Raw genomic sequence first — 15,934 nt, forward strand, 5'->3', positions numbered from 1 at the left:
TAATATTGTTATGTTACATTAACTAATGATGTTTAACAAGATATGGCATAGGAGGTTTTATTCCAGAAATTATTTGAAAAGATTTCTTATACATACAACAAGTAAGTAAAAATATTGACTAATATTAATACAGTATATGTCTTTTTTCATATAGACATTTTTTAGGCTACTAGAAATGATTTCATCACCTGTGACCCTACAGTACAAGCGGTTTGGGAAATAGATGGATGGACGGATGGATGGATGATTTCATCATCATCAGTAGTACAGTATCTGGTGCTTAAAAAACTGACTCAGGCGTGCTTATTATTTCTAAAATGTGCTACTGATTATGGATTACAGCAGTGTAATCATTCATTTACATTATTTTAAAGCACAAACTGTCTATTAATAAGGGAAGGGATGTTTTCCCTTTGTTACCAGATGGCCACTTGAAGCAATAAGACTTTTTATTATGTATAAAATATTTTGCCTCAGATCTCCACACACTTTTATTTAATTTAAAGGTTCAGCTTTATTATTTATGAAAATTATACCCAGGAAAACAAATACTGTATCATAATATTTTTCTCATCAGTATGCAAACTGATGGTACATCCAAAAATACTCTTAAAAAAGTACATGGTGATGGTATTAGATTGTAATACCATGGTACTTTGACATATACTGTATCATGGTACTGAATTTATGAATCAAGCCATTCACGTGGTTCTCCAAGGAATTCCATAAGACGTTTAAATTAGCATGGAAGTACCATGTTACCTATTTGATTAGTGGCATTACATGAGAGAAATAAACCAATAATGCCATCCTTCCAAGCAGCAGTCATTTGACCAGCAGTTAAAGAAACATGCACTGATGAAACAGTTCTCTGAATCCTCTGAGTTCTAAGAAGGAAAATCAAATAGATCCACTTTGGGAGACATTAAAAAGCGATTGTTTACTGAGTTTGCGTCAAGTATATGACAAATCTGTTCTCCTTCAATCTAGTCCACCTGGTTCCTCAGAGTAAAACCATTATTCAGTCTCTCCTGGGAAACATTACGACAGCAGCCGTGCACTATTGAACATGGAAGCCACTAAATCCATTAGCAATATGAATGTTTCTCAGGGAGCACACCATAATATAGAAACAGAGGTGCGGGTGTGCTGTTGCCATTTGAGACTGGAGACTGTTTTTGATATTTATAGTGTAATAAGTATGGTGGAGGTGGAGTACCTAAGAAAATGAGCTGGACCCCCAGATGAGTGTGTGATCAGCCCAGTGGATCGATGGAGAATATGTGGCTGGAATCAGGCTGGAGCACTCAGAGCACCCTGACTGCAGACACACTGATTGGGCCGATCGAGATGAACACAGGACTTCATCAATAACAAGCAAATGGAAAGGATCTATTCACAGCTAGCTAGTTCCCTACACTCTTTTCAAGAGATGGGGGAAAAAAACGGTTTACATGATGAAAAAACATTGTTTTAACCTACAAGCAGTTTAAAAATGGAAAATAGAATATAATAGAATAGACTCCAGCATCCCTGAGAACCTACTTAGGACAAGAAGTTTGTAAAACTGAGAATAGAATAGAATAGAATAGAATAGAATAGAATAGAATAGAATAGAATAGAATAGAATATCTTCAAGCATCCCTGGGAACCTACATATGACAAGCAGTTTAGAAAATGGAAAATAGAATAGAACAGAACAGAACAGAATAGGCTTTAGCATTCCAAAGAACCTACAATGGCCATCTGTTTGGAAAATAGAATAGAATAGAATAGAATAGAATAGAATAGAATAGAATAGAATAGAATAGAATAGAATAGAATAGAATAGGCTCCAGCATCCCTGAGAACCTACTTAGGACAGGCAGTTTGTAAAATTGAGAATAGAATAGAATAGAATAGAATAGAATAGAATAGAATAGAATAGAAATAGGCTCTAGCATTCTAAAGAATCTAAATAGGACAAATGGTTTGGAAAATGGAAAATAGAATAGAATAGAATAGAATAGAATAGAATAGAATAGAATAGAATATCTTTAAGCATCCCTGGGAACCTACATATGACAAGCAGTTTAGAAAATGGAAAATAGAATAGAACAGAACAGAACAGAATAGGCTTTAGCATTCCAAAGAACCTACATAGGACAAGCTGTTTGGAAAATAGAATAGAATAGAATAGAATAGAATAGAATAGAATAGAATAGAATAGAATAGGATTCAGCATCCCTGAGAACCTACTTAGGACAGACAGTTTGTAAAATTGAGAATAGAATAGAATAGAATAGAATAGAATAGAATAGAATAGAATATCTTCAAGCATCCCTGGGAACCTACATATGACAAGCAGATTAGAAAATGGAAAATAGAATAGAACAGAACAGAACAGAATAGGCTTTAGCATTCCAAAGAACCTACAATGGCCATCTGTTTGGAAAATAGAATAGAATAGAATAGAATAGAATAGAATAGGCTCCAGCATCCCTGAGAACCTACTTAGGACAGGCAGTTTGTAAAATTGAGAATAGAATAGAATAGAATAGAATAGAATAGAATAGAATAGAATAGAATAGAATAGAATAGAATAGAAATAGGCTCTAGCATTCTAAAGAATCTAAATAGGACAAATGGTTTGGAAAATGGAAAATAGAATAGAATAGAATAGAATAGAATAGAATAGAATAGAATAGAATATCTTTAAGCATCCCTGGGAACCTACATATGACAAGCAGTTTAGAAAATGGAAAATAGAATAGAACAGAACAGAACAGAATAGGCTTTAGCATTCCAAAGAACCTACATAGGACAAGCTGTTTGGAAAATAGAATAGAATAGAATAGAATAGAATAGAATAGAATAGAATAGAATAGAATAGAATAGGATTCAGCATCCCTGAGAACCTACTTAGGACAGACAGTTTGTAAAATTGAGAATAGAATAGAATAGAATAGAATAGAATAGAATAGAATAGAATAGAATAGAATAGAAATAGGCTCTAGCATTCTAAAGAATCTAAATAGGACAAACGGTTTGGAAAATGGAAAATAGAATAGAATAGAATAGGCTTTAAAAAATAGAATAGAATAGGCTCTAGCATTTCGAAGAACCTAAATAGGACAAACTGTTTGGAAAATGGAGAATAGAATAGAATAGAATAGAATAGAATAGAATAGAATAGAATAGAACAGAGTAGAATATAATAGGCTCCAGCATCCATGAGAACTTACTTAGGACAAGCAGTTTGTAAAATTGAGAATAGAATAGAATAGACTAACCAACATTGGACACGCAGTTTGAAAATGCAGAATAAAATAGAATATAAAATAAAACTAAACTTTGTAAAAAAAGTGTTTTAGCATGTTGTTATACAGTTGCTAATACAATCTGGGTGGTGGCCAGGGAGTTGCTAAGATGTTTTGCAAGGTTTTTTGCGTGTTACTTCGCAGTTGCTAGGGTGTTGCTAAGGTGTTCTGGTAGTTGCTAAGTAGTTGCTCATTGTTCCAATCAAAAGAGCCCACCTCCAAGTCTCTATGATATTCTGGTGTCTAGATATGACACAAGGGCATCCTTTGGTTTAAGTGTATGGGAATTTTTTGGTCATTTGATTGGATAGAGAAGCAATAGCACACCTCTCCTCAGCATGCTACATGATTTGAAGTATCATTCATGTCTTAATCACAAACTGTGTGGGATGACTTACACATTGTAGTTTAATACCTAGAGCTGGGGTATGGGGGAAAAACCCTAAACCAAGTATAAGCAATAGTAATAGTAACTTAAACAGATGATGATAACACAAAGTCTTCTGATATATTATTGCCTTTATTTCACCTTTTGAAAAACATAGCCACAGACAAACCAAATGTCTTCACAACTGTATATTGATGTATGCTGTGTAAATTAAAACACTCGAGATTATGCTGCCAGGATGCATCTGCAGTAACTGAAGAGTGGTAGGTGTGAAATAAGCCTGAAAACATGATGTTAACACCAATTACAGCTGCAGGTTGAGTGTGATGCTCTTCGAGGAGAGGCCGCATTGTTTGACAAGTGGACTAACACAACAAAGGTCAGCATTTCTATGGCATTATTTTTAGAAAACACTCGCTGAAAGACGGTTCTGTGCATATTTTACCTTGACCATTGCATGAAGGACAGAACTGACAGCCCATCTGCATATAGGTTTTACATTATGTTTGCTGTTACAAATACTGAGACACACTACTGTTCAAATGTTTGGGGTCGGTACTCTCCACTCTTCAGAGTCACATGATCCTTCAGAAATCTTTCTAATATGCTGATTTGCTGGTCAAGAAATATTTCTTATTACTAATGTTGAAAACAGTTGCTAAATACTTTCGTTGTAATTTTTCCATTACATTTAATGAATCTGTGCTGAATTATTTATTTCTTTCATAAGAAAAAAGAAATCTTACTGACCCCAAACGTTTGAATGGTAGAACAAAAATATAAAGCAAACAGTGGTCCCAAAAAACGTTTGTACTCCTAAGCCACATGTAAATGTAACTGCATTAACAAAATATTATCTGCACAATTTATGCCACTTGTTGTTTTCGTTATCTCATGCAAGAAGTGTCAATAATGAGTCTAAATAATTTTGGGGGGTTACTGTATTATATTTGAAAAAACACAAATTTTCATCTTAATATTATTTTATCAAGCATATTCATAAATGTATATCCTTCCGCCAGAGGTTATAGTCCCTGGCATAACAGATGTGTTTCATTGGCTTTGTACTGTACTCTGCACAATGACAATGAATGTGAATCTAATCTAATAATGATTTGTTATGGGTGCTGGTCGTTTAAAATAACGTAAAATCAAGATTATTATACTGTAGCTACATTGTGGTACAATAAGAACTAAATAAGTTACATGAAAATATTGCATGTACATATTCATCTAATCATCCACATTATGGTTATTTTAATGACTATGATTAAACAAAGGATAAAAAAAGATATAGCGTATAAACTGATTATCCAACAGCTCAAAAAAAAGAGTTATACGGTGAGCACATTTTGTGTAAACAACACTGGAACACTGCATTGAAGCAAGAAACAGACCTATGAGTTTCCCAAATCCATAAATCTGTTATTTCTCAAATCATATGAAATACATGACTTAAGTGAGTCTAGCCCCCAGGTAACATCACTGATGAGTGCTGTTAGTGAAATCAGAGCATCATGTTTTTTTAACCCTCGCCTGCAGATATGAATCCCATTATATTCCACAACAGCTATCATGTAAATAAAAACTTCTTGAGCACAGCTGCCAAGACCTCTAGGCGTAATAACTCAACTAAAAACACACCATACCCTTACAGACGGTTTGAATATTGTGACACGTCCCTAAAGGCGTTATAGGAAATTTTCTCATTAAAATGAGAGAGAAAATTGATCGACGCAGGGCTGAGAATACCCTCCTTGATTCTTTAACCTCTTTAGCTTGAAAATGTGCACTTCAGTGAAAAACAAAAACAAATATTCTTCTATTAAGGGGGAAGAGAGCAATATGATTGTACAACTACAATGTAATAACCGACCTATGTTATTATCTGCTGTAAAGGTCAGTGTCATACTGTAAACAACAATGTGGTACGATTTGTTTAGCTGTCAGTGAAGAGGCTGGAGACAACAACCGTGATTTTACCAAGCTCCTGGATCACCATCCTTGTAGATCCTGGAACTACATTCATATCAGCTTAAATCTGTATATTATGTGTATACTGTGCTTAGTGATTCAGTATATTCACTAATTCACTCTGAAAATATGTGGTTACATTCTGGGCTCAATATAGGATCCCAATTATTGCTTAAACCTTATTTTTAAACCTTTCACCGTTAAAGTGTCATTTGATCAATACAGGGTGTGAATTATTCCCCGTGTGAGCTGAGAGCTGAAAGGGAAATGAACTAAACTTTAACTCAGCGATTTGAGTTGTTGAGGATGGTGCTGCCATCCACAGGTTACATCATGTATTAAAGCCTTTTTGATTGTAATAAATAAATGGCATTTTGCCTAAAGCTCACTTTTTTATAATTCTACATAAAAATGACTTCGCTTGGTCTAATGAAGTTAAGCTGAAAGCTACTATTCAGATGTTGGGTTGGTAAGCTGTAGTTGTTTTTTTGTAAAACAGTAAAAGATGGCTGTTTTATATTGTATTATATTATAAAAAACGATTTATTCCTGTGATGTTAAAGCTGATTTTTCAGCATCATTTTCAGTCTTCAGTGTCACATGACCCTTCAGAAATAATTCTAATATGATGATTTGCCGCTCAAGAAACATGTCTTATTTTATCAGTTGTGCTAAATATTTTTGTAGAAACTGTGATAAATGTATTACTCTTTGATGAATAAAGAATGAACATGTCTTTACTTTAAAGCATTAATTATTAGTTTTAGCAGCAGTTTTAGTATTTAAAAGGATGTTTTTTTTTTATTGAAGTGCAATCCTTTTATCTATCATTCAGAAACAACAGTAATCATTCTGTATGTATATATGTAGGTATGTCCTCAATTCGTAAACTTCTAACCCGAAGTGAAAATGTTTAATAAGTTTTAAGAAAAGACGCTACAGTATCACCTCTCCTACCGTCACATACCAGTAGGTCCTTGGGTTCACATTTCAAACGCTTAATTTAACACACAATAGATTATGCAACAGCAACACACAACATCTTCTAGTACAACTTTTTATTAGGCACAAGGCGGGAGGGAGTTGTGTTTACAGTATCATTATCCCAAATGCCCTCTCTCTGAGGGTTTGCATCTATGACCCTGGCCTGGGATCAGTTTCAGATCGCCTCCAGTTTAAACATCAACATGACATTTCTAAACATTCCACATGACAGACCTGAGCTCAGTTAACACTGGATTCTGGGATGTAACAGTGTTTGTTGGCAGAACAGGTAACATTTGGTTGGTGAAGTCACGTTGCATTTCCCTATTACCATTATATAATTTACTGTGGTGTTTCAGTTTCCGGAGTGCGACCTGCACTGGTCTCCCAGCTCTCGTCACTGTAGTAATGGGTACACGCAGTCGAAGTGGCCCAGGTTCTGGCAGGCCTTGAGCCAGCGCTGTACGTTAGCTGGTGCAGAGGTGGTCTGGCCGGCCCGCAGGACGCAGCAGGCAGACACAATATCAGCGAGAGAGAACTCCTGACCCAGAAGCCACGGCGAACGTCCCAGAGCTGAGTTTAGTGACCTCAGCACGGCCGTCCGTTCTTTACTGCCCCCCTCGGCCAGCTGGAAAACTGCCGTGTCGATCCAGCAGTCCATCTGAGTGGCAGCGACCGGGTCCTGGGGTTCGGCACCCAAAAGACGGAAGAGAAAGCGGGCGACGTTGGCCTCTCCCTCGATTGGGCACATGCTCTGTGTGTTGAACTTCATCTGCAGCTTTGACACTGAAAAGTAAAAGATACAACAATTATAATGTCGAAATATCTGGGGGAAAAAAAACCAAAAAAACGTTTGTGTTTGTTTGTTTGTTTTCTTCTTTCCATAAAGAGAAACCGATCTTTTTTTTATTATTATTATTATTAATTATCTGAACCACATCAATCTCATTTATTTTCCTAATACACACTTTTGTTTAACTGTGCACAATTCATCAGTGCACATTATCACAAAGAAAAAAGTTTGTATTTGTAATTTATCAAAGTATAATAGCCTGCTCCGCCTTTAAATCAATGCACCCTTTTGTTGTTGTTGTTGCCAAATAGTTTCAGGAGGAGTAGTCCACCACAATAAACAGGTCTGGCAGGTATAAACACCCACCATTCACAATCAAATCTAGTGCTGCCACAAGCACCCGTACTTCTGTACCACACGGACACTGACACTTTAAAAATGTAACACCACCAGTTTTCCTGCAGTACCAGCAGCACAGAGAACAGACATTTGTGACGCGCTCTGAGACGTGTCCAAGGATTCTCATTTAAAATGTGTTTTTTTACATTATAGCATTAGTCAGAATCTGCTTAACACCACTCAAAGAATACTGGAAATAAGGTATCATGTTTCAACAGAAATATGAAGCATGATAAGAAATGTCTTGAGCAGCAAATCATCATATCAGAATGATTTCTGAAGGATCATGTGACACTGAAGACTGGAGTAATGACGCTGAAAATACAGCTTTAAATCACAGAAATAACTTTCAAATATAATAAAATAGATGTGATTCCAAAAAAAAAAAAAACCTTTGCACTGTGCTCTTTTGTCACTTAATACTTTATATTGTTGGGTCAATCCATTTAATTACTTAATATATGAACCACACTCACAAAAAAGTTTGATTTTACATTTATCACCAGCAGGAAAAAACACAAACATTTCCGCTTCAGTGCGTTGAATAATTCATTGAATGAATAAGGAATTTGATTTTTCTGTTTTCCTTTTATGGGATATAACTGCTTGAATCTATTTTAATATTTTGTTGAGTGTATCTTGAAGATCAGTGATTATTTGTGATGACTTGAATCACTGTACCTTTAATCGCTTTAATCATTGTTATGTATTTTGATATTTAATTGGGGTAGTTTATGTTGGTGATTGTCTATTTATTAAAGGTGGGGTAAGCAATTTCTGGGAACCAATGTTGATATTTGAAATCACCAAACCAAACACGCCCCTACCCCAAAAGGGTCTCGCCCCTATTTTGATAGCTCCGCCCCACACATACATAGCCTACGCAACACAGGCAATGATTAGTTCTGTGAAACAAAGCAAAACCAATGTTACACCGTGTTTACACCAGACGCGAGTGGCGCGACAAAATACTATAGAAGTCATTAGGTGTGAGCGACTTGAAGCAGCGCTACGCAGAATGATCAGTGTATAACAAAGTATCACGAGAGCGATTCTAAAGCTTAAGGATCCGTATCGCTCTCGTGGTACTTTGATGTCATTCTGTGCAGCACCGCTTCAAGTCGAACACCCCTATTATAATCAGTGATGCTGTCTACACTGGATGCTGCACGGTTCGACGTGACAAATCTCAGACAGAAAACTGCTGCCATGTTCTATTTATGACGTGCTGACACAAGTTTCAAATAATGGTTTCAAATAATTAATAATAATATTCAAATAATAGTAAAAAAAAAAAAAAAAACTTTTGTATGGAATTAATCGATTAATCGTTTGACAGCACTAGTGTATAGAGACTTCACATTGGTTCATAAATAATGACGTCAATATAATTATCAATAAACTCATTTTGGCCTCTTTCCTAGTTGAGTCTTACACGTTTAGCATGACATCTTCACACATACTCTAGAGGAGTGTTAAGCAGATCAGTTTCACTCTGGTCATACAAGAGAACCATGATTCCTTGAATGCACAAGATACAGCGGCCCTCCAGGAAAACACATTCTGATAAACCTTAGTGCTGCTCTCGTTTTACCCTCTCACCATCTTTCCATATGAGAGTGAAGCCAAGCTGAAAGCGCTGGCGGGCGTAGCTGTCTATGTGCCGTGGGCCCAGGCAGGACAGCAGCGGAGGAGGCACAGCGCTCACAGAGGAGTGCACATGCACACTGGAGAGCACCTGGTAGTGACGGCACAGCAGACCATGAAGAACCAGCAGTGACAGAGGAGGATGGGCAGGGTTGGCATTGATCACGATGTCTCTCAGCGCACCCAGGTCCTGGAGGACAACCAGGAACAATTCAGCAAGATTGAATGGTGAGTGCATAAAGCTGTTTACCAGATGAAATAACAAACATTGTAACTTGCCACACTGATATGCAATTCAGCTGAGGTGTGTGTGTGTGTGTGAACCTTAAAATAGTGTTTGATCACAACTTACAGAATCTGAACAATCAGTTTTATATAGTGCTGTCAAATGCTTAATCATGATTAATCACATCCAAAATAAAAGTTTTTTTTGTAACATTTCAAAAAGTGAAACTTTCATATATTCTAGATTCATTACATGTAAAGTAAAACATTTCCATAGTTTTTTTGGTTTTAATTTTGATGATTAGAGCTTACAGCTCATGAAAGTCAAATCCAGCATCTCAAAATATTAGAATATTTCATAAGATTCTTTAAAGTATGTTCATTTATGCACTCAATACTTGGTCGGGGCTCCTTTAGCACAAACGACAGCATCAGTGAGGAATGGCATGGAAGCGATCAGCCTGTGGCACTGCTGAGGCACTATTGATTCTTCAGCTCGTCTGGATTACTGGATCGACGGTTTCTCATCTTTCTCTTGAAAATATCCCATAGATTCTCTATGGGGTTCAGGTCAGGCATGTTGGCTGGCCAATCAAGCACAGTAATATCATGGTCAGCAAACCACTTGGAAGTGGTTTTGGCACGGTGGGCAGGTGCTAAAGTCCTGCTGGAAAAGGAAATCAGCATCTCCATAAAGCCCGTCAGCAGATGGAAGCATAAAAGTGCTCCAAAATCTCCTGGTAGACGGCTGCATTGACTCTGGACTTGATAAAACACAGTGGACCAACACCAGCAGATGTCACGGCACCCCAAATCATCACTGACTTCGGAAACTTCACACTGGACTTCAAGCAGCTTGGATTCGGTGCCTCTCCAGTCTTCCTCCAGACTCCAGACCTTGATTTCCAAATTAAATGCAAAATTTACTTTTATCTGAAAAGAGGACTTTGGACCACTGAGCAACAGTCCAGATATTTTTCTCCGTAGCCCAGGTAAGACGCTTCTGACGTTGTCTCTGGTTCAGAAGTGGCTTGGTAGCTTTTTTCCTGAAGACGTCTGAGTGTGGTGACTCTTGATGCACTGACTCCAGCTTCAGTCCACTCCTTGTGAAGCTCTCCCAAGTGTTTGAATCAGCTTTACTTGACAGTATTCATTTAATGAAGCTCAAATGTAAATATTGTAATATTTTGAGATACTGGATTTTTGACTTTGATGAGCTGTAAGCTCTAATAAATTTAAATAAAAAATAAAAAAATTATTTACAAATAAAATTACATGTAAATAAAACATTTATTTACATGTAATGAATCTATAATATATAAAAGTTTCCCTTTTTTGTAATAAGTTACAAAACAAATGGAAAAAAATAACTTTCATGATATTCTAATTTTTTGAGATGCACCTGTATGAGTGTGTACTGTGTATATTTATTATTTATATATAAATACACACACATGCATGCATACATTTCAGAAAAAGGTTGATTGTATATTAAATATATTTATATATTATATAAATTAATATGAATATAAATATATGTAAATATTTTTTTTAAATATATACTGTGTGTGTGTGTATTTATATATACATAATAAATATACACAGTACACACACACATATATTATGTAAACAAAAACTTATTTTGGATGCGATTAATAGTTTGAAAGCACTAGTTTTATAATATTTGTGTCACAAAATGTAAAGCTGTTTTCAAACTGCCACATTGTCTGTATGAATCTCATGTTTTGGTTAATATCCATCCATTTTCAAATAAAAATCAACTGAGATGAAATACTTCTCATTTGTAAAGTATTTAAAATGGAAGTCAAAAATATCTATTTTTTGGATCCATATTGAAACTGAAATATTTGAGAATTTCTGCGACTGGTACCTGCTGCACTTTCTCGCTCTCTTTTCTCTGACACACACCACCGTGTGTATTTTAATGAAATAAGCATGCAGTCTGCTGCACTGGGTGTTTCAATGGGACGTGTGTGTTCATTTACACATGAGCAGCTTGTGATCCAGTGTTTTCAGCATCTTGCTTCATATTAAATGCAGCACTCAATCTTTGCAGGTGTTGCAAGTTTAACATGCATTTGGAAGACAGTGTATGCCAGTCACGCTTTATTTACACATTTGCATAATTTCCAACATTTTTGTGGACAGATGATTGTAGCATTCATCAGATTAGTAATAAGAAGCGTTTGTAAACCTGTTGTCACGCAACCTTAAAAGGCTTCCCTGCAATTGTCTGCCAAATTAAAAGCTCAAGGGTTTAACTCTTGCAAGTGAATCATAATTTAACTACAGCAGTGTAAAGTAAAATAATTAAGTTATTTTACAGTGCAGCTGTATTACAATAGTATTTTCCAAAACATAAGACATAATTTTTTCCATAACCTGAATTGTGCTTAATGTGCTGTGACTTATATTCTGCAACTTATATAACGCAATTAATGTCAAACATGCGCAAAGCACACATATTTGGACTGGTGCTGAATGAGAGCGGTATGTGAACCGTTTATGTGAAAGTTTATTTCAATAGAGCATTTCCATTGTGCTGGTAGTTTTTATTATCATTAAAAAAAGTTTCCATTTATAATAAATATGGTTTATAATGAATGCCACAATAATTTATACTTGTTTTATATTTAGATTTTTTTGTTTGATACTTTTATACATACTTTTCAATGCCATTAAATTTAACAGATTTGTTATGGAGTGAGGGGAACTAAAACACTAATTACAGTGTTTATAATGTTTGTAAATGTTATTTTATTTACATATATTTTACATAATTTCTGAATGCAATAATAAATGGGACTTACAAAATCTGACTTCTCTCAACAATGCAATTTTGACCCATATGCAACCCATTTTCTGGAAAATGTGGTATATTTCTGAATTAGAATGTGTGCGTGTACTGTTACTATTATGTAATTTAACTTTGATATTGTTCAAACTGAATGCCTTATTTTTTTCTCCCCGTTGCACTGAAAACCGTATTGTTTAAATATCAATATTTTCCTGTCATTGTCTTAAAGTTAGTAATTCCAATTTAGTAACAAGACTAGTTTTATCCATAAATAGGCATTACAATGTTATTTAAAACAAACAATTTTTCACTAAATTTCCAGAAAAAACAACCTTACAATTTGCACCATGTCTGTGACATAAATTTACTTATTTCTTGATACACGATTTTAATCATAATGCCCATGCCTAATTATGACTTCTAAACAGAAACGGAACATAAACAATCAGTTAACAGCCAACTAGATTGACCAGACTAACATGTTTACGCTGATTTAGTGTTGAATGTTGAAAGAAAATACCTGGACAGGGTTGAAACATCAAGATAAATATAAATAAACTGTCTAATGGCTCATGTAGGGCTCACCTTGCCCAGTAAGGAATCTAGATCAGCCGTTCCTCTGAACACAGACTCTGCAGGTCCGCGTGACAGTGTGGAGGCATCCAGGTCTGCGTCAGGGGTAGTCACTGTCTTCGCCAGCCCGTCGACCGTTGCCTTTAGCTCATACAGTCTTCTCAAGACCTCATCCTGTCGCTCCTCCAGCGTCTTCAGAGCAGGATCCACCTCCCCGTTCTGAGACCGACAAGAGATACAGATGAGAAGAGACCGTTTACATGCAATCTGCATGGATACCTTCCCAAACATACAAACGTCCACTACAAAACAGCATTTGGTTGCATTAAACTAACTATAAGTGCAAGTGGCCCCTGCTTATGAATAATAGGTATATTATTACCATATCATCATCAACATCCTTTCTAGTATTATCCATCTCCTTTCTAAGCATCTCAGGGAGTCGTTGTTGTTGTTAGTTGCTGGTATACTGCAAACTGAAAGTGTGATTCCAGGAAATCAAACATCTCACTGGAGGACCACACTCTCATTCCAGAGCACAAAGCACTGCAGCTGTCAATCAAACCGCGTGCATGCGTCCATTGCATCAGACAAACCGGCTTCCGCATTAGCGACTGTGTATTTTGCGCATCTTTATGATTGCATGCCCATATGTGTGGTTTGAATGATGAACTGATGTGTTTCCGATTACCTGAAGCGCGTGCTCTCCGCAGTTCGTTCCCTGCGCGTGGATATTTGGTAACTTGTACATGCAGGTTGGCAAATCAATCGTTATGCCACCGGGGCTGACGGGCTTTACCTTGTACATGGGCATGATGTCGGGTGACAAATGCACTCCAGTGCCAAAATAAAAGCACGGACTCCAGATATGTTAGTTTTTGACGGGATTTGTCGATTTCTCGACAGACCGTCTAGCAGCCAGCTAACAGCAGCTGAGTGGAGAAAAGGCCGTCGTACGTCATTTCCGCTGAGAAGGAAAGCACTTCGGTCGCGCGCAGTGACGCCAGAGGATGGAATCTGCTTCGAGTTTATGAACATTGTTAGGATTTCTTAAAATTGACAGATATAAGAGGCCTTTGAAGACTTGGTTTAGCGAATTCATTGGCTCAGTTTTATTTTAAAATGTCCTTGATTTGTTGCAAAAAAATAAGAAAAAGTAAAGGATGAAATTATGCACGCACTCTTTCACTGTATTCAATACTTTTATATTGTATTAAATTATATTAATATATTTGGGAAATATATCCCAAATATATTAATATAATTAATGATATTAATATATATATATATATATATACAAGTTATATACAAGTTTTGTATGTTTATTGGCTATGCATTTATATGCCTATAAAATGTAATTATGTAAATAAGATTATGGATTTGTCCCAGTGTATATATTGGGGTTAACATTAAATATATTCAGCATTCATGGTCACACTATATTACAGTGTTCTTGTTACTGTGTGGTAACATGCAGCCTACTAACTATGCCACTGAACTAGTAATATTTAAATATTGTGCAAAGCTGCTTGTAATTACACATTTGTACATATTTATATTATAAATATATTGTATACATTTATATCTTTTTAATTTTATAGTATTGATTAATATAGGCCTAGTTGCCTCTTATGCACAGTTTTTGAATACATTAAATAATCTTTTATCTATCTATCTATCTATCTATCTATCTATCTATCTATCTATCTATCTATCTATCTATCTATCTATTCAATTCAATTCAATTCAATTCAATATTGCTTTATTGGCATGACTGTAAAAAATACAATATTGCCAAAGCTTGAAATATAATAACAATGAAAATATCAAAATAACAGAATAAAAACATTATAACAATATAAACTTAAATAAACATTTGAACAAATAAGAACTTGTGTGAACATTTCATACCACAGTGTTTAACATATAAACACACACAGGCTGAGGGTCACTGTGGTAGACATTAGGGAAACACACTGAGGTCAGACATAATACACACATTACACACACACACACACACACACACACACACACACACACACACACACACACGTTCACCTGCTGTCTCTCAGGCTGTGGCACGTCCACACGTATCTCGCAGCCAGTGCTGCTGTCTGTCCCTCTCCTAGTATTATCTTTATTTGTTCCTCTTCAGTCATGGCTGTAAAGTTCCTTATGATGTTTGTGAATTTATTGATATATATGTCTCTGATTGATTTAAATTGGTAACAGTGAAGTAGGAAGTGTGTCTCTGTCTCGATCTCTCCTGTCTCACAGTGAACACACACTCTTTGCTCTCTGGGTAACCAGCTCTTTCTGTGTCTGCCGGTCTCGATGGCTAGTCTGTGCTCACTGAGCCTGTACTTGGTCAGGATCTGTCTCTGCTTTGTGTCTTTGACACTCTGGAGATATTCTTCTCATTTATATTGTAACAACTGGCTGTTGTTCTGTAGAACGTGGGGCTAGCCGGAGCTAAGTTAGGCCGCTCCACTATTACTGACTAATTACTAGCAGGAAATGCGAGCACTCGTGTCCCATACACCGCACGATTTTGAGTGTCTCTGTCGGCCAAAGCAGTGGCAAAACAAACCAGCAGGAGGCAGTAATGTCTTCATTACACATTTATTCTGAACACAAAATTAGAACTTTTACAAGCAAGCCCATATTGCCAAGTCCCTCCCCTACACATCTCTCTCTGTGACGGTAACAGCACACTCTTTACATAACAGGGCAGTAAATGAACCAAACCCACCCGAACTGACTTGAACATAAACACACATAACATTGCTGACGCAAAAACCCAACCATCTTACTTAAATAACGCATAAATCAAC

At 36.2% G+C, this 15,934-nt stretch overlaps 1 protein-coding gene across 2 annotated transcripts; it reads right to left on the reverse strand.

Annotated features, from left to right (window-relative positions):
• Positions 1 to 6,704: 6,704 nt before the first annotated feature.
• Positions 6,705 to 14,081, reverse strand: LOC306847752 (aminoacyl tRNA synthase complex-interacting multifunctional protein 2-like). Of its 2 annotated transcripts, none has more exons than XM_079381894.1 (4): positions 13,900 to 14,081; positions 13,113 to 13,319; positions 9,440 to 9,674; positions 6,705 to 7,431 (listed from the first exon to the last, which is right to left on the reverse strand). In XM_079381894.1, the coding sequence occupies exons 1-4, from the start codon at positions 13,912 to 13,914 to the stop codon at positions 7,043 to 7,045; spliced, it is 846 nt and encodes a 281-aa protein (XP_079238020.1). In that variant the 5' UTR covers positions 13,915 to 14,081; the 3' UTR covers positions 6,705 to 7,042. The 2 variants fall into 2 exon arrangements, with proteins under 2 accessions (XP_079238020.1, XP_079238019.1); XM_079381893.1 differs by having other exon boundaries at positions 13,792 to 14,081.
• Positions 14,082 to 15,934: the final 1,853 nt, after the last annotated feature.

The sequence above is a fragment of the Barbus barbus genome (assembly GCF_936440315.1).
Source record: "Barbus barbus genome assembly, chromosome: 3".
Classification (NCBI taxonomy): Eukaryota; Metazoa; Chordata; class Actinopteri; order Cypriniformes; family Cyprinidae; genus Barbus; species Barbus barbus.

Bases quoted from the DNA above. Each gene is read 5' to 3' on its own strand.
- LOC306847752 (XM_079381893.1), bottom strand. From the start codon at position 13,914: ATGCCCATGTACAAGGTAAAGCCCGTCAGCCCCGGTGGCATAACGATT. The intron at 13,320-13,791 runs GTAATCGGAAAC...TGTCGGTCTCAG, and splicing joins GCGGAGAGCACGCGCTTCAG to AACGGGGAGGTGGATCCTGC. The intron at 7,432-9,439 runs GTGAGAGGGTAA...TTTACTTTTCAG, and splicing joins CACTCTCATATGGAAAGATG to TGTCAAAGCTGCAGATGAAG.